General features: G+C 47.3%; 1 protein-coding gene across 3 annotated transcripts in view; it reads right to left on the bottom strand.

Annotated features, from left to right (window-relative positions):
* Window positions 1–22500, bottom strand: part of pdzrn3b (PDZ domain containing RING finger 3b) — a 194587-nt gene that overhangs the window by 21324 nt on the left and 150763 nt on the right. For all 3 annotated transcript variants that reach the window (XM_063215277.1, XM_063215278.1, XM_063215279.1), the window contains 2 exons: window positions 458–613; window positions 1–48 (listed from right to left, as the gene is read on the bottom strand). The exon at window positions 1–48 is cut by the window's left edge and continues 83 nt beyond it. In XM_063215277.1, coding sequence (XP_063071347.1) covers window positions 1–48; window positions 458–613 — 204 coding nt within the window. The remainder of the gene's footprint in view (window positions 49–457; window positions 614–22500) is intronic.

The raw sequence follows: 22500 nt of genomic DNA, 5'->3' as shown, positions 1-22500 counted from the left end.
CATGATGTGCTGGAAGGTGATCTCCGTCTGCGTAGCAATATCCACCACCTAGAATAGAATAGAATAGAATAGAACAGAATAGCATAGAATAGCATAGGATAGGATAGCATAGAGTAGAATAGCATAGAGTAGAATAGAATAGAATAGCATGAAATAGAATACAATAGCATAGAATAGAACAGAATAGAATAGAATAGAACAGAATAGGATTGCATAGCATAGCATAGAATAGAATAGAACAGAATAGAATAGATAGCCTTTATTGTCATTATACAAAAGTACAACGAGATGTAAAGCTTCGCACACATAAATAATGTGTTGTATCGTGGCGTGTGTATCATGATCATATTGTATTGTGTCATGAGGCGCAATGTATCGCAATGCATCATGATACTTTTGTATCATGGCACATGTATCGTGATGGCATGCGTATCATGATGATATTGTGAATTCTAACCTGCGTGGCGTCCCCGGGGGAGTTGCTGTTGGCGGTTCCCGTGGGCTTTGGCCGCGGCGCCCTCCGCAGCACCTGCACCATGATTGGCTCCTTGGCCGTGCGGAAGGCCTCCACGGCCTGCTCATGAGTGGCCTTGGACAGATCCTTGCCATTCACCTGCAGATGGAGAGAGGAGAGGAGAGATACAAGAAAGCGTTAAATTACTGAGTATGCCTGTGTGTGTGGACAGGTCCTGTACATTCACCTGCAGATGGAGAGAGGAGAAGAGAGATACAAGGAGGCGTTAAATTACTGTGTATGTACTGTGTGTGTGGAGTGGACAGGTCCTTGATATTCACTTGGTGAATTGGAGATGGAGAGGAAAAGAGAGAGGAGAGATACAGGCCAGGGTTAGATTATTCTGTATATTTGTAGACAAAGAGAGTGAGTTAGTGAATGTGTGTGTGTGTGTGTCTGTGTGTGTGTGTGTGTGTGTGTGTGTGTGTGTGTGTGTGTGTGTGTGTGTGTGTGTGTGTGTGTGTGTGTGTGTGTGTGTGTCTGTGTGTGAGAGAGAGAGAGAGAGAGAGAGAGAGGGAGAGAGAGAGAGAGAGAGAGAGAGAGAGAGAGAGAGAGAGAGAGAGAGAGAGAGAGAGAGAGAGAGAGAGAGAGAGAGAGAGAGAGAGAGAGAGAGAGAGATAGAGATAGAGAGAGAGAGGAGAGGAGATGATACAGGATAGGGCTACATTATGGATTTTCTACTATTACCACATTTCATTTTATTGTCATTGTACACAGACATGGAGGAGAGATACAGTGGGGTTAAATTTGGGCCAGGACTAGATTACACATTTATCACTGATCTGCACTCACACACAGTGTAAGCTCATTTATCAGATTAATCAGACAGGAATAGAGGAAAAGCTACGATGGGGAAGTGAACAAAATGTGGCATTAAAAACGTATTACACTTTATTTAGTTCGGAAGAGTGCGTGGGAGAGCTCGGAAAACTTAAGCCAGTCAGGAGGCACTAAAAAGTTTCAAAATGAAATCCCTCCTCAGTCTACACAATCTCAACCCACAATCACAGATTTCACAGTTTGTCTTGGGCGGGTCAAACACAGGCCAGGCTGGATGGGCATATACTATAGTAGGCTATGTGAGGACAAGAAAGAGAGTACCACAGAGTAACCCACACAAGCTGTGCGCAGTGCTGCTTCTCACTGTACTGGCTGTTTTTCTATGTCCAGGGGCAAGTGAAAGTCTGCGTGACAACTCTGTTTAACAAGCCTGCTCTTTGAAATGCTTTGCTGATGCTCTAACAAGCTGCTCCACGACTGAGTGAGTCTCATTGCTCTATCTTCCCAAGACCTTGCTGTTGACTATCCAACCATGTATTGGCAGTAGCTGGAGGACAGCTCAACCCCCCCTTCCATGGCATGCTGTATTTCATCTCAACACTTGGTGAGAGGCAAAGACACACACACACACATAGGTGTGCAAACAAACACACTCGTTCACGCACGCACGCACGCATGCACGCACACACACACACACACACAAACACACTATGATCTTTCCTTCTGTTTTGCCCTCTCTACCTCTTTGTTTGTCTAAGTCTGTCTCTTTCTCTCTCTTTGCTTTCCTTCTCTCCTCTCTGAAACACACACCAGCACGCACACACACACACACACACACACAAACACACACACACACACACACACAAACACACACCAGCACGCACACACACACACACACACACACAAACACACACAAATACACTCCCACCACACACACAAACAGAAAAACTAAAAAACCCAAGAGAAGAGGATTTTGACAAATTCCACTCTTTCCAGGTCATTAGCTTCTCGTTCCTCTTCTCTCTCCCCCTCGTCTCCCCTCCCGGTGTGTCTCCAGTGTGCGATAACCTATTACCGTCTGCCTGTCTAACTAACAGGGTCAAGGCCTCTGCTTAGCGGAGGGGGGAGCCTTAATTAGAGCGAGTACCCCCCTACTCAATTAATCAGGCTCGTTAGTGTAGTGTAGTGTAGTGGATCCAGGCAGGCAGGGCCATCCAGGCGGGCAGGGCCATGCTAGGACGCTCTGGCCTGGGCTGTGCTGGTCTGGTCTGGTCCGCAGGGGCCTTATTTAGCTCAATCATGTGGAGTAGGGGGAAGGATGGAGCTGCAGCACACAGCACACGCACACTCATGTACATACAAGCATGCACACATGCACGCACAAGCATACACGAGTATACACGCACACCTCTACTTTTAGAGATGGTCTGGGTGCCTCTCTATTGTATGGTGCAGTAACTTACTATGTGTGTGTGTGTGTGTGTGTGTGTGTGTGTGTGTGTGTGTGTGTGTGTGTGTGTGTGTGTGTGTGTGCGTGCGTGCGTGTGTGCGTGCGCGCGCGTGCGTGTGTGTGTATGTATGTGTGCACTTGCGTGCGTGTGTGTTGGGGGGAGGGATTAATAAGGCTGAGGAAGCAAGTTTGAGAGGCTATTGGGTTCGTGTTTCAAACAGAACAGGGTGGGGGTGGGGGGTGTTGGAGTGTGCGTGTGCGTATGGGAGTTACACTGCCTGACTATCTAAACTGCACGCTGCCAATTATACGCAAGACTGAAGTACTAATGTAGCAAGGACAGGAGTAGAGATTGGCTCATTTCAAATACATTGCATTATTTAGGCCCATTTACTAATTCTCTCATTTGCATAACATTTTAGCATGTAGACTTGCAAAGCGGATGCCAATTTCATGTCTATGTTAATTTGTGAATTTTTACGTCTGGGGAATACAAGTCATGACAAAACCGTCATTTAACGATGTAGATTTTTTTTTTTTACCTAACTGGATTAGAATGAATATGTTCAATAGGAAAAAGTACCTTCTAGGGTGGCTCATTTCACTGCCATTTCACACATTATTCATAGTGTATTTGTGTACTCCACTTAGTTAAAACAAAACACAACAAAAAAACCCTAAATAACCCTTCTGTGCATCTCCACTTGTTGTTCTGTATACTTCCTGTGCACTTGTATCTGGTAGTGATGTTGGCTATGATCATGTCTTCGTTTGTATGTTGCTTTGGTTTGGTTTAGTAGACATGATGTTTAGTTTAGTTTAGTTTGTGAGTGTGTGTTTGTGTGTGTGTGTACTCGTTATTTACTCTTTAAAAAAAACAAAAAAAAAACAAAAAAACTAACCCCTCTTTGCAACTGCACTTGTTGTTCTGTATTATTTCCTGTGCACTTTGTATTTGCTTGAGATGTTGTCTTGATTATGTCCTCTTTTGAAAGTCGCTTTGGTTATAATGCGTCTGCCAACTGCAATGTAATGTAATGTAATGTAATGTCATAAAGCGTCTGCCAAATGCAATGTAATAATTTCACTGCCAATTGAGCCACCATATAAGAAGAGATGTGACAAATACAAATCTCGGATCTTGAATCTTTTGAATCATTTGCTGACTAATAAATGAACAGCTAAAACAATACTGTGTGTCTTTGAGATAGCGTAGCGACGCAGAGACACAGCAAACAGTCTGTTGTCCCAGACAGCCTCTTGTTGGGCTAGACTAGACACACAGAAGACATAATAGTCTTACCGCCCGTCTGTAGTGAAGAGCCATAGGACAGCTGAGAGACACACACACACACACACACACACACACACACACACACACTCTCTCACACACACACACACACACACACACACACACACACACACACACACACACACACACACACACACACACACACCACACACACACACACACACACACACACACACACACACACACACACACACACACACACACTCACACACACACACACACACACATACACACACTCACACACACACTCTCTCTCTCTCTCTCTCTCTCTCTCTCTCTCTCTCTCTCTCTCTCTGGTGGGGTTGGCTGTTAGGAATTTGTTCATCTGTAATTCCTCACCGCATGCCTGCTTTGATTATGATCTGAGCCTGTGGCATTGTTCATTTCAAATACTCTACACAGCTCTGACATCACACACACGCACACAGACACACAGACACAGACACAGACACAGACACACACACAAACACACACACACACGAAGTACGCACACACACAAAGTACGCACACACACAAATGCATGAAGTACGCACACATAGTACATGTGCAGAAAAACAGTCCAATAAGCGTGGCAGTGTGTTTTCCTACTGGGCTGATGAAATGGTCTGGGTGTACGGGAAACTGGAGGAAGTGATGCAATCTTGCCATGGCTGCCATTGCTGTGGCTTATACAACCTCTCTCTCTCTCTCTCTCTCTCTCTCTCTCTCTCTCTCTCTCTCTCTCTCTCTCTCTCTCTCTCCTCTCTCTCTCTCTCTCTCTCTGTGTGTGTGTGTGTGTGTGTGTGTGTGTGTGTGTGTGTGTGTGTGTGTGTGTGTTTGTGTGTGTGTGTGCCAGAGAGACAGCGAGACCACCTCTTACCTCATATTCAACCCACAAACAAAAAAGTACAAAAGCACAGCAAACTGTAAACAAACCAAGGCTAATAGTGACATGGCCTAAGACACAGACTCTTTCTGTCTCTGTCTCGCTCTCTCTTTCTGTCTCTCTCAGACACACACACACACACACACACACACACACACACACACACACACACACACACACACACACACACACACACACACACACACACACACACACACACACACACACACACACACACACACACACACACACACACACACACAACTACGTCTACTACTACTACTACTACTACGACGCCACCATTACTTCTTTCCCTAAGACTCATTTTCAGACGAAACACAGTATAGTCCATATCATTTGGTAGCAGGCAGCAGCAGCCAATACCCAGAGGAGCAGATCCCACGGCTGACCCATCTAGCTCCACAATCCCACAGCACCCATCCACCTCGCCATCCATCCAGCTTCCTGGTTAGGGCTATAAAACTGTGCCCTGTGCTCAAGGACTAATGAAAGTACTAGTTCTGTTACAGAAAAAAAACACCCTGTACTAGGGCTGCACGATTATGGAAAAAAATCATAATCACGATTATTTTGGTCAAAATCATAATCACGATTATTGATTTTTGCAGATTTTTTTGAAAATTATAACAAGATGAAGTATAACCAAGAATGAATTACATACGGGATGAGCAAAATAAAATGAATTGTAATAATTATGTAAAGGCAATAGCATGAAACTTAAGTGGACAGATTTCTGGCCAGAAACACCAGCCTGTCAGTATGTTCTGGCTTCAAGGATGCTCTCAAAAGTAGGTCACTATTGCCACGATTAAATCACGATTAAAATCATGAGTTCGATTTCACCATTTTATCACGATTTTGATTATTTTTCGATTAATTGTGCAGCCCTACCCTGTACCCTGCCAGGCCGGCAACCGATTTCCCATCATGGCTAATTATTACCCTTGATTATAAGGACACGGGAATGGGCAGAGGAATGGGAGAACGCTCCTGGGGGGAAGAGGAGAGCGAGATGGAAGGCGTCAGTGTCCCAATACAATTATTATTATTATTATTATGGAGGTAGGGGGGGCATGAATGGGAAATAATGTTGGTGCCGGTGCTGATAGAGGGGCATGGAGGGGATACGTATAAACGGCGTGACGTGTGCCATGTGCGTTACGCCCCTTTTTGGGGGAAAACATTGGGGGAAAAGCCAGTGCAAGTCAATTGGTGATTGGGAAAGAATACACCAAAGACAAGGACCTGTAGACAAGCGTTGTTCATGCGCAACATGCAGAAAACGTGTTTTACCGGCTGCTCAAATAACATAGCCAAACAGACGTGGCCGTTCAAGAACAAAGTGCCCAGATGGCCGTCTATACGTTTATTTGCTTCCTGGTCGACTGTACGCATCATCACGCAGCAGCAGACAGGTGCATCACTGCAGGGCCCTTATTGAGTGCACAAGCACATTGCAGCTTAATCGCTTATTTTTTGAAAATACAAGTGATTCACGTTTCGATATTACAGTAGGTACTGTATAGTACTATACAGTACGTAGCCTATAGGCTATTCTCCAGGCTGCCATTTCTGCCATTCTATTCCCCATTTTAAGGATACAAGAATGGGGAGAGAATGCTCGTTTTAGAAAGAGAGGACAGAGAGAGTGGTGGCTGTTGTGGGCTGCATGGATGGGAGATGTGGGTAATGGTGGTGGTGGTGGCTGTTGTGGGGTGCATGGATGGGAGATGTGGGTAATGGTGGTGGTGGTGGCTGTTGTGGGGTGCATGGATGGGAGATGTGGGTAATGGTGGTGGTGGTGGCTGTTGTGGGCTGCATGGATGGGAGATGTGGGTAATGGTGGTGGTGGTGGCTGTTGTGGGCTGCATGGATCATTATGGTGGTGCTGGTGGTGGTGGCTGTTGTGGGCTGCATGGATGGAAGTATATGCTGATGGTGGGTGTGGTGGGGGCGTGGATGGGAAATACTGGTGGGGTTGGTGGTGGTGGTTGTGGCATGGATGGGAGATGGTGGGGGGGTTGGTGGTGGTGGTTGTGGTGGGGGCGTGAATGGGAAATGCTGTTGGAGTTGGTGGTGGTGGTGGTGGTGGGGGGGTTGTGGTGGTGGGGGGGTTGGATGAATGGCAAATGCTGTGCTGCAGATCTGTTGTAGCTGTGCGAGCGCTTGCTTCCCCACTAATAACCAAAAAGGATTAATCCTAATCTGAGCCGCGGGATGTAATTGGATCATCTAAAAAAACGGGGCTCAACCCCATACACTTTTGAGCCATCACAACTTTTTAGCCCCCCTCCGAAAAAAAGTAATCGCTTCCCAGATTTGAGGAAGAAAAATTTGCATTGAATAATTGGATGCTGGATACTCTGAACGGAGAGCATGGGGAACGGAATTTGGAGCAATCCCTGTTTCAGGATAATGATGAGAGTGCCTCTATTTTAAAATGGAAGTCAAGTGAGGGCAAGCAACACAATGCTGTACAATCTTGTTTGCCACTTTGGCAGGGATGGGAAACCTCCAAGGGCCAAGTGAGCACAAACCAGGATTTCACCCAACACTTTAGATTTATATTGAAGGCGGACACCTTTATAAGAGACCACACCTTCACTAGGTCCCCTGAAAATATAACTGAATTGAATAGCAAATACAATTTCTGACCTTTTTTTTTTCTTTCCAAAACACGTCATATTTCATGTGAAACTGCATAAGAGCCCTCGCGACATAAAGTAGGTTCCCCACCCCTCTTGTGTGGTGTATTAAACATTTAAAGATGAGAATATTTACTAAAACAATAATAATAAAATAATACAATATACAAATAATAATACAAATAAAACAATAATAATAAAAGTTCCAAAAGCTTAAACCTCATGAACCTCATCTCCACCTGGAGGAGTACATGAAGTAAGACCAGGGCACACACCTCTTTGTGACTGTACACGATCATTGTGTTGGTTGTGCGTTTGTAAATCTATGACACTCTTTCTCTATCTTCCTCCTTTTCTCTCTCTCTCCCTCTGTCTTTCCTCTTCCAGCTGTACCTCAGAGCGATGGAATCCTAGAGCTAGGCGAATGGCAGTGACCCATGGACATAAAAGCGCAGGAGTGGGTTCCGCCTCAGCGCACTTGCTGAAGGCTTCCCAAGCATTTAACCAGACCAGAGGAGTGCGTTGGTGGAGTAGGGTGGGAGAGAGGAAGGGAGGGATGAGGGCAGGGGAAGAGGGGACCCCTGCCCCCCCCTAATCCAATATTTCTTGCTCCACTCCCACCTCTAGCTCTAGTCCAGCTCCCCTTGGTGCCTCTCCATTCTACTGCTTCACCCCTGACATGGCTCTAGGCAGGGCCTGGAGCCATGCTGACGTGCACAAACACTGAGGGAGCATCACGGTGGGAGCCTTGCCCTGGGGCAACACTCTTGCAGCCCTCCGGCAACCTTCTGGCAACCCTCTGGCAATGAGGAAGGAAGCAAGGGACAGCACTCTTCAGATTTTTCTGTGTTTATTTGCCCACGAACGTTTTGGGCAGAGCCCTTCTTCCATTACATGCTGAAGAAGGGCTCTGCCCAAAATGTTCGTGGCTGAATAAACACAGATAAATCTGAAGAGTGCTATCCCTTGCTTCCTTCATTCATGTATGTTTTATGTGGGATTCAGCACCCAGTTAAGAACTGTGAAAACTATTAGGCGATAGTGTGAGCTGAGCGCGTCTTCTTTACTTTTTAACCCTCTGGAAACCCTCTGGCAACCCTTTGACAACCCTTTAGCAGTGCGGTTCCTGCTCCAGCTCCATAAGCACCACAGGGCTGCCTGGCTTCCTGCCTGCCCTGCCCACTCTCCCAGAACCAGGCACTGGAGGAGGGTGGAGGGTCATGGGCTGCTCAATGATAATGACGAGGTAGGAGGTTGTGGGGGAGTGTGTGTGTGTGTGTGTGTGTGTGTGTGTGTGTGTGTGTGTGTGTGTGTGTGTGTGTGTGTGTGTGTGTGTGTGTGAGAGAGAGAGAGAGAGAGAGAGAGAGAGAGAGAGAGAGAGAGAGAGAGAGAGAGAAAGAGAGAGAGAGAGATAGAGAGATGCTAAATACACGTGTAGTTATGTGTTGTCCACTGTCAGTGTAAAACTCTGAGAGCACAGCTGAGGCCAGTCTTCCTTGTGATGGGAAAGTGAAGGGGCATGCACCACTGGCTGCATTCACACCACCACAATGAGGCAGCAGGTGTGTTAAAAACCTTTAACCCCAAACTTCAAAAGTACTCAGGAGAAGTCAGTATCTTCAGAAGTCAGAAGAGAACCTATGTCAGTTATCAACCAGCATCCTTTATGAAAAGATAATAATACGATGATGTGATAATGACAATAGGTTCTAAACTTGTTGAAAACCTCCACACTACAAGCATGCAACCTCAATGCTATATAGCATCATAATTTGCTACAGACACACACACAGTTCTGCTAATGCCTGCTATGAATGACGCACAGCCGCTGGTTGTAAAGACAATCATGTTGTTATCATCACATGGCTAACCCTCCCGAAATTAGATGATCTCAGGATGGGATCGGCGGATGTTCCAGGGATTTCTAATGTCTTCACATGAACACAATCCTGGTGTTAGTAAATCACACAAAATCAACAGGGACATCAATCTGTGACTGCTGTAGCTTTCTGCCAGTGGGGATGAAGACATGACGACATGTAAGACAGACAACATTTATTAACTCTGGCTGAATGTCCTCTATTTGGAGGATCAACCGCATCCGTTGATGAAAATCCAAGGCAGACTAAAGCAGTGGATTTGGTCACACTCTGGATAAAAACTCTGCCAGCAGAGAAAAAAAACAAAAACAAAGAAAGACAGAAATAAAGAAAGAAGAGGATAAATAAAAGAAGAAAGTACAAAGACGTCAAATCAAGAGGGAAGAGAAACAACCTTTGGAAAATCCTGAGAAACTCTAGTGTATAAATGTCCATTCATAAGACCACAGATGTCACAGGTCCTCTCCTCCTCTCCCTCCTCTCTCTCTGTCTCCGCTTTATGGTCCGATACACTTCTTAAAGCAGAACCTTTAAAGACTGGTCTATCTGTCTTTCTTGCCCCTTCTCTCTCTCTCTCTCTCTCTCTCTCTCTCTCTCTCACACACACTCTCTCTCTTTTTTCTTCGTCCAATGCGAAAGGCGAGAGGAGAAGAAGAGAGAGGAGAGAGGCTAGAAGGAGAGTGAGGGAGGTAGAGCAGTGAAAAGCCCCGCTGGCTGTGGACAGAGCCAGAGCTGGAGGGCTTATTCTCAGACAGCTCGGGTGGTGAGGGCCGTGGAGGCTCAGGCACAACAACGGCGCTTCTGAATACGCTCCTGAGGTCAGCTTGGGCTAGCGGGTAATCCCTCCTTTATTTCCCTTCGTTTACCACTACTGATGAAGGGGGAAAAGAGAAAGGAGAGAGGAAGGAACAGGAATACTCTGAGAAAGAAAGAAAGAAAGAAAGAAAGAAAGAAAGAAAGAAAGAAAGAAAGAAAGAAAGAAAGAAAGAAAGAAAGAAAAGAAGACTGTGAAAGAGTCTGTTAGAGGATGGAGAAGGTCTTTCTCTGCCTCACTTCCTTGTGTGTTTTTTAATCCTTCAGAGGAGGCTGGTTGGGAAACCCCATCTTCCTCTCTGCCTTGGGGTTCAATATGGCCACCCTCTGCAGGCATTTTAACAGAACGGGGGGAACATCAGATGGCGCATTCAGGCTGACTGAGAACCATGCCGGTGCCCATTCTCAAAATCGCGAACCGCCCGTCCTGTTCACGCCACAGATCTTAGCGTTTGCGAACTGGAAAGTTGGTTCGCGATGCGAACCGGAAAATACTTGTTTTTTCTCTGCGAACCGTGACAACAATGTGGCCGTCAGCAGGTGCATCTGGGTAACACAGTCACGTGCAGAATATGTTCAGAGCCTGGTATGAACACAGGCTGTTCGCATATAAGCACTTAAGTGCCGAACGTAACTGGTGCGGGCACCAGCACCGGCTCCTTTCTGGTCGGCCGGAAAGCCCTAAGAGAGGGGGGGGGGCCTCAGATGGATGTGGCCCCTGTTGTAAGTTGCTTTGGGGCCCCCTGTGAGGATTATGGCCACTTTCAGCGAGTCTCTAATGTCTCCGATACGCCTGACTGCCTGGAAAAGAATCCACCGGCTGTTTACTCTCTTTTAAGACTTAATCTCATTTCGGAGAAGCCCCACTTTGCTACGCATGCTAGATCAATGAGAACACATGCCAGCCCCTCTCCACTGCTCCTGAGGCTCTTGAGTTCCTTCTTCTTGTTTTTCTTTCTTTTTCTATCTCTTTCTCTCAGTCTTTTCTTTCTCTCTCTCTCTCACGTGCAGCACGTCGCTAATGAGAGGCCCTTCAGGTGCTCATCAAGCCACTGAAAATAACTTTCCCACACTCAGCTAGAGCTACGGGTAATCAGCGTGTAATCATGATGGTGAAGTCTGCAACAGTTTAAAGGGGTATGCCACTATTTTGGGGCTTAATACAGTTAAAATCGTTGGCTGGGGTTTATAAAGGTGGTAAAGTGTCTTATTTTTCATGTTAAGCGTTGTCTTGCTTTAAGACAAGTTAAAAGAGGGAATATGTTGCTAAGCTAGTGAAAGTCAATGGATCCATGTAGCATGCTACAATAGTGGCATACCCCTTTAACCCCTTAGCGCAGCACTATGTCTCTCTGTAATGTTATAGCAATGTTGTTATGATGTAGCTAAGCATTTTCAGCAAGTGAATAGGGTCGCCGGCGACCCCTGCTGCAGTAAGAGGCTACGGCAGTGGTTCTCAACCTTTTTAGAACAAATGCCCCCTTGGCTAATACATCTTCTGATCACTTGAGTACGCTTCTTCCAAGAATATGTACTATTGCACAAAGTAAACACACTAGTCAAATGAAACCATCTGAAAAAGTCAAGGGTAGGGGACAGGTATACAAGCGCAGACAGGGTGGGCAAGTGTGAGGAGGACACCTTAAATTTGACAATTTTCCGGAAATGTTCAGGAAAGAGGGTTCTGACATTTACTGAGAGGAAATTGTGTGAGAGACAGTGCACGTGTGTGTGTGTGTGCGTTTGTGTCTGTGTGTGTGTGTGTAAAGATTCCAACACTCGAAGAGAGAGAGAGAGAGAGAGAGAGAGAGAGAGAGAGAGAGAGAGAGAGAGAGAGAGAGAGAGAGAGAGAGAGAGAGAGAGAGAGAGAGACAGAGACAGAGACAGAGACAAAAAGAAAGAGATGATAAACGTAAGGAGAGTGAGTGAAAGACTTTAGAGCCCGGTAGTAAGTGCCTCTCAGAATTTACAGCAATGAAGACGCATCAGTCCCCAAAGACAGACAGACAGACAGACAGGCAGACAGACAGACAGAGGGAGTGAGGGAGGGTAGCACATAGACAAACATACTCTTGACTGGCAATGGCCACTGCTGAGAGAGGCTTATCTGTGTGTGGGGGCTCCTTGGAGAAGGGCCGCTGACAGTTTTGGCTGGGCCCAGGACAAAGTCATCTGAAAGGGCCCCCCACCCAATACATTCAATGTAATGAGGACCCAATTATGGGCCCCCATTTTCCTGGGCCCCGGTGACTCCTTTGCCCCCCCCTTGTCGGCTTTCCTGCTTGGAGCAATCCAAAGCCTCCACATGACGTCTCTCTTCCTCCTCCTACACACATGATGTCTCTCTTTCTCTTCTCTTCCACTGTCTGTCTGTCACTGCCTGGCTCAGCCGTCACACTCTAGTTCACCCCTCTTCCTTTCTTTTCCCTCTCTCCCTCTCTCTTCCCATCCCTCCCTAACCAAGTAAATCCGTCTTTTGTTTCTGCCCAAGAGATGCTCCATGTGGGGATGTAAACCAGTACAGCTTTTGCTGGTGATGACTGAGACAGTTCTTCTTAAGTGCCAAAGTGTGTGTGTGTGTGTGTGTGTGTGTGTGTGTGTGTGTGTGTGTGTGTGTGTGTGTGTGTGTGTGTGTGTGTGTGTGTGTGTGTGTGTGTGTGTGTGTGTGTGCGTGCGCGTGTGTGCGTGCATTTTTGTTTTCTGTTGTGTGTGGGAGTGCTGTCTTTGATAGACAATAGGCGTAAATAAATAGGCATCTGGTCGCTTGTCGTCTTGCTGTGCATGTTCCAATATGTCTTCCATCGCATGCGTGGCATAAAGAGGCCAGTCTCATGTTATGTGGGGATTGATATGGCCCAGGGCAGAGCCGTCAACACCACCGACACACACCACCACAGCAGGAGCCTCTGGTGCAGAGCCAGTTGTACCGATAAGCAGACTAGGCCGTTTCCCTGGACCCCACTACATTTGCCCCATTGCAGGGGGCCCCAAACAGTTAGCCCCATCATGGTAAATATCAGTAAAGTAATTCAAAAGAGCCCCAGCAGGATCCTGTGGTGCGACAGGCAGCCAGCCGGTGACTGTGACTGACAACAGGTCATCCCACCCTGGGCGACCAGAAGGCACTGCTCCCTTACCCCAGCCAGCCCCCTAACCCAAATCCTCCACTACCTCATCTCCCTCCTGCTACCTCAGTGGTTCTCAACCTTTTTTGAAGAAACGCCCCCTTGGTCTCATCACAAGCCTCCTAACGCCCCCTTGGCATCATCGTAAGACTGACAACGCCCCCCTTTAGAATTAAAACATTAAATGGACTAATGCCCCTCAATGACAACTAAGCACCACCCACTCTTAGCTGTATCCTTCTCAACGCCCCCCCTAGAGCTCTCCAACGCCCCTGTGGGGCTGTACTGCCCCCGTTGAGAAAGACTATGCGACCTCTTCCCAAGTCCTCCCCAATCCTCAACCACGACCATATCCAAGCCCCCTAACCATTCACCAACCACCTTCCTCTAACCCGACCCTGCTCCACCACAGCCCCCAACGTAAACCGTCTCCAACACAGCATCACCCCGATCTACCCAAAGACATCCCTCCTCCACCCCCAGGCCATGTCAGATCACACTCCACTGTGTGTACTGGCCGATCCCACTCTGCTGTGTGTGTGTGTGTGTGTATGTGTGTGTGTGTGTGTGTGTGTACATGTGCGCGCATGAATGTGTGTGTGTAGGGGGGTGCATGTGTGTGTGTGTGTGTGTGTGTGTGTGTGTGTGTGTGTGTGTGTGTGTGTGTGTGTGTGTGTGTGTGTGTGTGTGTGTGCATGTGCGCGTGCATGTGTGTGTGTGTGGGGGTTGCATGTGTGTGTGTGTGTGTGCATGTGTGTGTGTGTGTGTGTGTCTGTGAGAGATAGAGGGATGCTAGTAGGGGGCTATAGCAGCAGCATCAGCTCATGTCTGCTTCATGGATGGCAGGATAATGAGGACTAATGACCCTCAGTCATCTACATTAGAATGGCCCCCTCCCCTCCCCTCCCCTCCCGGCTGGATCACATCACTCCTGCTGTAATAAGTACTTAGTGCTGCTGCTTGCCTTCTCCCAGGTGGTGCAGGTCCGCTTACTAACAGGGGTGCTGGAGGCAAAGGGGTCAGTTGTCCAGGGCCTAGGGAAACGGGAAGGCAGAATTGGGATCCCGCTATACTATATGTACTGAGAGGGGGGCCTTTTCAGATGATTTTGCCCCGGGTCCGGTCAAAGCTGTCGGCGGCCCCAGCCGAGGTGGAGTGAATAGAGGGTTGGTTGGGGGTGTGGGGGTGGTGGTAAGGAGGGGGCATTGTGAGGGGTTTGGTAGGGGAAACGATGGGCATTATTCATGTGCGCTGCAAAAGCACTGCGGGATGCTGGACACAGGCTGGCATTCACAGAGTGGAGTGTGGGGTGTGGGGTGTGGGGTGTGTGGTGTGGGGTGTCGGGTGTGTGTGTGCGGAGGGGGCACGTGTACACGGTGTAAGTGGACCACTCGCTCTATTCAGAAAGTCGCATCATTAGCGTAGAGTGAATTGTCTATTCCCTCTTGAGATCGCGGATAGTCTTCATCCCTCTTCTCTCCCCCTTCCTCCTTCCTCCTCCTCCTCCAAAGGATGAATGTCTTCATTGTGACATTTTGGCATCGGCAGCTAATGGATACTGTGCGTCTGCTGGCAAATAACCCGCGTTAGCGTTAGCGATGCAAGACAACAGCGCTTTCTCCATCTGATCTGATAGGAAATGAGGCTTCAATAGCCGGATTTTCAAACTCTGTTGTAAACTGTCCTTCTTCTCACACACAAAAAGACACCCAGCAGGATCCACTATTGGGGAGAGGGTGTTGAATCTGTCACTATTAACACTACACAAAAGACCAACACAGTAAGTTTTCGATTTCGCTCTCAACCCAATAAAGCGCTTATCTTCCTCGAGTCGACATGCTTGTTTTTCCAGTTCATCAGACAAACAGTCCTCTCAAAAGCACTGACAATAACACAGTGACAGTAATGAGACAACCCCTTAGTGTAGCTGATCTGATAACACTCAGATGACACTAGGGCCTACAGTAGGCCTAACGACAAAGAAGGAGGACAAACAGGTCACTTGTCCAAGGCCCAGGGAAGGGCCTGGGCCCAGAATTGCCTTCCATGTATTGTGAGGGGGACCCTTTCAGATAGTTTTGTTCTGGGCCCAGCAAGAGCTGTCGGAGGCCCTGCCACTGCCCATAAACACACTGCTGTTGCCGTGGTGGTGGAAAGAGCCATGCTGATTCCATTCCAGATCCATTCCCTAACCACCATCGTCTCCATGGCAACAAATTGCTCCTCTTAAGACTGCAATTCCATGTTCCGGAGAGTCCAAATAGATCAGGGGAGTGTATCGATAACAAATGGCATTACGAGTTATTTATGTCACTTCACTGTTGTATGGGCATCAATCACAATTTCACAACAGGGATGCTGTTTGTAGGACGCTGTAGAAGCCATTAAGACGCCTCATGCATATGCATGTGTTGGGTTTTGGATGGTCTCCACAGTGAACACAGAGCAACTTAATATGTACTATGTGTGTGTTTATACAGCATGGAGAGTCTTTGTATGGATGTATACGAAGTAATATACAAACGTAGTTCAGTCATCATCGTGTGTGTGTGTGTGTGTGTGTGTGTGTGTGTGTGTGTGTGTGTGTGTGTGTGTGTGTGTGTGCGTGCGTGTGTGTGTGTGTGTGTGTGTGTGTGTGTGTGTGTGTGCGCGTGTGTGTGTGTGTGTGTGTGTGTGTGTCTGTGCGTGCACGTGTGTGTGTGTGTATGGCCTTTGTGGAGGGATCTAGAGGATATCTCTCCTCGCCGGCGGTAGTCAAGCACCTGCTGTGAGGCCCAACAGATGTGCAGGCAGGCAGGCAGGCAGACAAGCAGGCAGGCGCTACCCCAATCAACCTGCCTCACACACACACACACACACACACACACACACACACACACACACACACACACACACACACACACACACACACACACACACACACACACACACCAGTACCCCTACCTCCCCCATGCCAACAGCTTTGTTTTTACAACCCCGCCTCTGTCAAGCCTCATTAGAAACCCTGGCCGAGAACGCAGGGGGGTGTGTATGTGTGTGTGTTTGTGTGAGTGTGTGTGCGTGTGTGCTTGTGTGTGTGTGTGCATCCGTTCGTGCGTGCGTGCAGGGGTGTGTGTATGTGTGTGTGTTTGTGTGAGTGTGTGTGTGTGTGTGTGTGTGTGTGTGTGTGCATGCGTGCGTGCGCACGTGTGTGAGTGTGTGTGAGTCTGTGTGTGTGTATGTGTGTGTGTGTGTGTATGAATGTGTGTGTGTCCTCACAGCTGACAAATCCGCCTGCTTGCCTTTCCGTAAGCTCCGCTCCTCCCCTCCCCTTGTGGAAAACGTGTCACTCAAGTCAGTCAGTCAGTCAGTGGGTAAGACGAGCTCTCTATGTACTCGTGTAACCCCCGTGCAACCCCTGAATGCCCCCCCCCACCGCCCCCGCTCACCCCAGCCCAGCCCAGCCACTCTGACTCGTGTCACCCTCCATATGTTTACACAGGCTTCGGAATCAATTATGATGTTGTCTGGGAGACACACGCTCACTCACATGCACGCACACAAGCACGCACACAAGCCCGCACGCACGCACACACACATGCACACACAATCTGCAGTCATCGTGTTTGGCTATTGTCACCTGTCTGTCAGGCATCAAGTATGCTGACTGATGCTAATGATCAAGGGCCCTGTACAAAGCTACTTCCATGGGCCATTCTTAAGAGCAGGGGTGTCAAACTCAAATTGACAGAGGGCCAAAATCAAAATCTGGAACGAAGTCGCGGGCCAAACTCAACAATTATTTTTAAAAAATGGACTAAAATTGTTCATGGATGCACCTCATACTCATAGTTAAATTTCACATACACTCTTTCCCATCATATTTGTCATATTAGTTCAAATGTGTCTGCACATACTGTGACACAGCAAATTTCATGTTCAAGTTGTGTTACTCTATACATTAATGGTGTATGTGTGACAACTTTGAAATGATCTCGCGGGCCGAATAAAATGGCTCCACGGGCAAAATTTGGCCCCCGGGCCTGAGTTTGACATCCCTGCTTAAGAGGGACGTGTGTGTGTGTGTGTGTGTGTGTGTGTGTGTGTGTGTGTGTGTGTGTGTGTGTGTGTGTGTGTGTGTGTGTGTGTGTGTGTGTGTGTGTGTGTGTGTGTGTGCGCGTATGTGAAGATGGTGGGGGTCTTCAGTCACAGATGCGTAGTCCGGCGCCACAGTCATTACAGTGAAGCCCACTGAGAGATTAAAGGGCAACTCCTGCCAATTTCAATGTGCTGTTGTATTGCTCACGCAATAATGGGGGCAACTTTTGTTTACATTTCAAAAAAACATTTTTATTTATTCCCAAAAACATCCAAAAGTTTATGCAATATCAGCAGACAGCTAGCAAACAGCGGTACCTTTTGGGAAAATATTTGGAGTAGGCCTATGCTCATTTTTTTTTAAATGTAAACAAAAGTTGCCCCCATTAGAATAGCTCATATCTCGGAAAGGGCTGGGCCAAAAACTGCGGCGTCACCGGGTACTGACAAGTCAAGGGTAGCGTGAGCAATACAACAGCACATTGAAATTGGCAGGAGTTGCCCTTTAAGTCTGGTGTCAAGCAGCCAGTTAGTTCTTTCTCTCACTCCTTCCCTTGCTCACTCGTTTTTTTTCCCCTTTTTTTCTTTTTTCAACTCTCATTTTCTTTCCTTTCTCTGCCTTATGTAACATCACAGAGAATTAAAAAAAAAAAACGAACATCACACCATGGTGCATACCTTCTCGGCTTTGAAGTTCAGAGCCACCCGCTTCTGCCTTTCGCTTGTTTAGTTCTTTTCTTTTTGCACAAGGTTAGGTGGGTTGAGTTGAGGGAAGGTTTGTCTCTCTACGCATACTGTATTTTTTTTTCTCTTCGAGCAGAGAGTTATTGCACAGCGAGAGTCCTTTTCAGTGGGATTTAATTACGGAGAGCCGAGGGGGAAAATATGGCTCTCTGTCTCCAGCCTCTGGGCTTACGCGCCCAACCAGCCAACCAGCCAGCCAGCCAGCCAGCCAGCAGTGTTGCCAGATTGGGTGGTTACCCGCCCAATTGGGCTACTTGGGATGGCCGTCTGCGGGTAAAAACGGGCCAAATTGGCCATTTGGCCTTTTTTATGCAGTTTAGTGCCCATGGAAATCAATGCTATTTGTTGAAATTGGGTGGAATTCAGCGCATTTTGGCGGATTTTGAGAACCTTTTGGGTGGGATTTGATCAGACACATCTGGCAACACTGCCAGCCAGTAAGCCGATGGCTCACTGGATGCCTATTTCCAAACAGTGGACCGAGGATTGGGGGGGGGGGGGGGGGGGGGTGTCACAGGGTCAGTTGTTCTGGGCCCAGGGATGGGGGAGGGGGGGGCATACAGAATTGGGCCCAGATGATATTGTATGTATTGCTTGGGGGCCCTTTTCAGATAGCTGTGTCTTGGGGGGTTCAGCTAAAGCTGTCTGTGGCCTTGCCTAAGCATATCACAAAAGGGCATTTGAAATAGCCCTAAGCTGCCCTTTATACAATGTACTGTGTGTACGCTTCAGTTTTGATGCAATTATTTCAAGTATTTAAGGATTTAATGGTTGTGACTTCTCTCGAAAGCTTTTGCTGGCCAACCAGGGACATTGGCTTGGACTCAAAATATGAGATTTAAGAGGAGAAATGCTGTTATCCAACCTCTACACAAAAGATGTGAACGCGGCGGTGCGTTCTCTGTGTTTCATTGTGTGTGTGTTAGAGCTGGGCGGTTTACGGTTAAAAAACCGTGATCTCGGTTTCACCTACACAAGGTTCTCTTTTTGATGAGAGACGGTTTTGTTGTTGTTGTTCATACATACTAGGCTATGTGCGTGAACTTCATACTTCGTGTCACACTTCATTTCAACTCCAAGTCCACTGTTGTTTTTCTACTAGGAAATGTCAACACAATTTAAGATGTTGATTGAAGCAATACAAATAATTGGTTAATCGCGCTAAAGAAGCTGGTGAGAGTGAAGCATAGCCTAATGAAGAACCCACATGGCATGGATGAATCATGATGAACATTTAAATCAACTTAGCTTACATTTGATCTCACAAAGTTAAATAAAAGGCTATTCTAATAGGCTACAACAGTTCTCAGATCCTTAACTGTATTTCATTACCATCCCAACTGCGTGTGCAGGACTGCTGGCTGCGTTTGAGTTTTGCCATTGAGGCTAATTTAGCTTAGCTTGCAAAATGCAATGGGCAGACAAGATACATTGCTACATTGCTGTTTGAAATGATTTGGGAGCAAAATAGGAGCGAAATACATCGCCATATGACACAAACTACCTGACAAAATACATTCTACGTTATATTTGGCCTTTAATTCAAAGAAAATATTCACACAATGTCAAGTAAATCCGTTTGTTTTCGTGTCTCTTCAGTCTGTTCCATTTCTGTCCCACTGTGTTTACTCGCTAGTCATGCGCTGCGCAAGGCAACATGCGGTCGTAGTGATCAATGTTGCCAGGTGTACAACTAGGGTGACCACCTGTCCGGACTTCGGCCGGACAACCCCGCCCCTTAACTATCTAACCTAGCGTCCTTGCGCAGTACCCGCGGCTTCAACTGGCTGACTCCCCGCCTTCGTGTCACTCCCAGACTTCGTGTCATTCTAAACAGCAGGCTGTAATGAGGAAGCTGCGCTGCCATCTTACTTCGACTAACTCGGCTACCAAACACAGTTTTAGTTCTAAAACAAGATGTTTTGGGAAGGATTTTCGCATTTCATTACACCTACATCCCCACTCCGATAAAGGAGTCATCAGAACAACTAATTTAACGTTGTATCAGAGACAGTATACGATAGACAATCCCTCCGTTGTCTGTATTTATTTCATCTTTTTTCATGCATGCATGATGTGCATAGCCTACAATTTATTTGAAGTACTTTACTGAAAGTAAATGGCAGGAGTGTGTTGATCAGCTGTGTTTTAAAACGAGAGGCAGCCGCTTCTGTCAGCATTTTATTTTCCTGCAGACGCTTGGATAACCATAGCAACAGCACGAGCTCAAAATACAGAGAGCGCCCGTGCAGAAAGACGCTTTCTTTGCCCTGGTTGAAAAGTTATGAGAGCCCTCGTTGTAAATGCATTTAGCGGACAAACTTGCTTGCACTATGCGTTGCCAGTACAGCAATACAGTTAATTTGTTGTGCGGGGTCTGTAGTAAAATCTGGAGTAACATGGCGGACGCAGATATCGGAAACACGACCGTCTGTCAATCTAGTTTGTGTCAATGACGTTGCCTCGTATATCGAGGCCTAAGGCGAGGAGGAGAGGAAAGACAAAGAGAGGGACACACGAACGTCGTAAACAGGTCGTAAAAACGGACCGATGGCCACCCTATGTACAACGAGAACTAAGCAAGTAGTGTTGCCAGGTGTAGAACAAATATGCAGTTTTGGGCTGTCTTGGGGAAAAAAAGCCAAAAACAGCTGCTTATAATAATTTATTAACCCTTTTTACTTGAAAGGGAACTTAAAGTCTTGGGTAGGGAAATATAAACTATAAAATATAAAAATATTGAAATGAAAAAGTGATCAAATAGAAATGGAGATTAATTTAAATTCATGATTGTATCTCATTTTTAAATTTAATTTCAGTTTTTTTTCGTCCGAAAGATTAAGATTTGGGGGGAAATCGCCGCTTATCAAAAAACCGTGCAGAAAACCGTGATGTCAATTTTCATCAAGAAAACCGTGATGCTCATTTTTTCCAAAACCGCCCAGCCCTAGTGTGTGTGTGTGTTTGTGTGTGTGTCCGTGTGTGTCCGTGTGTGTGTGTGTGTGTGTGTGCGTGCGTGCGTGCGTCCGTGCGTGCGTGTCGTGTGTGTGTGTGTGCGTCTGCGCATGCACACCCGTGTGTCAGTGAGGGGACCTTCAGTTAATTAAGTCCGACCGCACACCACCAAGTGCGATAAACAGACATCAGCACGCGTAGAAACTAAGCCGGCTCGCCTGCCCCGCTAATGAAGAGAGATCTGCCTGCATGATCAGTGTTTGAAGTGGGGCCAGTCCTTAATCCACCCTGCACACTGCACACGCCTCGCCAAGCCAAGCCAAGCCAAGCCAGGACTACCCTACTGTACCCTACCCTTCCTAACCAACCAACCCCCCACACCTCCCCTAGACCAGACACCCTCTCTCTCTCTCTCTCTCTCTCTCTCTCTCTCTCTCTCTCTCTCTCTCTCACACACACACACGCACACGCACACACACGCGCATACACACACACACACACACACACACACACACACACACACTAACACACACACGCACACGCACACACACACACACACACACACACACACACACACACACGCACGCACACGCACACGAGCGCACACACAGACACACACAAACACACACCCATCCATGCTAGCCAAACCATGGCTTCTGACGGCTTTGGCTGGGCCCAGGACAAAGTCATGTGAAAGGCTCCCCCCACCCAATACACACAATAGTAATGAGGACCCAATTTTGGGCCCCCTCTCACCCTGGGCCCGAGACAACTGATCCCTTTCCCCTTCCCCATGTTTCCTGTGTGTTCCCTCTGTGGTACCTAAGTCTTGTCTCATTTTTGTTTGTCAATTGTGTGTTTGTCTAATGTCAGCTTCCCTGACGCTAACTCCCAAAATATCCCAGAGTGCCTTGGAGGCATGAGTGGGAGGATGCCTCATGCACCACCACGTGTATGGAGCACCATAGCAGACGCGCGCTTGACCCTTTTTTAGATGTGTGTGTGACCTTGCATACACTGTACAAACATGCACGGTGGTATGCGTGTGCGTGTGCGTGTGCGTGTGTGTGTGTGTGCGCGTGTGTGTGTGACTGTGTCCATAAGTGAGTGTGTGTATGTCCATATGAGAGTGTGTATGTGTGTATCTATAAGTGTGTGTGCTTGCGTATGTATGTGTGTGTGTGTGTGTGTGTTTGCATGTGTGCGTGTGTGTGTGTGTGTGTGTGTGAGTGCACGAATAAGGCCTGTCAGCAAGGGGAGGCCCAGTATTATGAAAAGATGAGCAGGCGAATGGGTGGACCGAGTGTGTGTGTGTGTGT

This window comes from Engraulis encrasicolus, chromosome 14, assembly GCF_034702125.1.
Source record: "Engraulis encrasicolus isolate BLACKSEA-1 chromosome 14, IST_EnEncr_1.0, whole genome shotgun sequence".
NCBI classification, from domain to species: Eukaryota; Metazoa; Chordata; class Actinopteri; order Clupeiformes; family Engraulidae; genus Engraulis; species Engraulis encrasicolus.
Note: the sequence above shows the minus strand (reverse complement) of the source record. Positions and strands in the feature narration are given on the sequence as shown.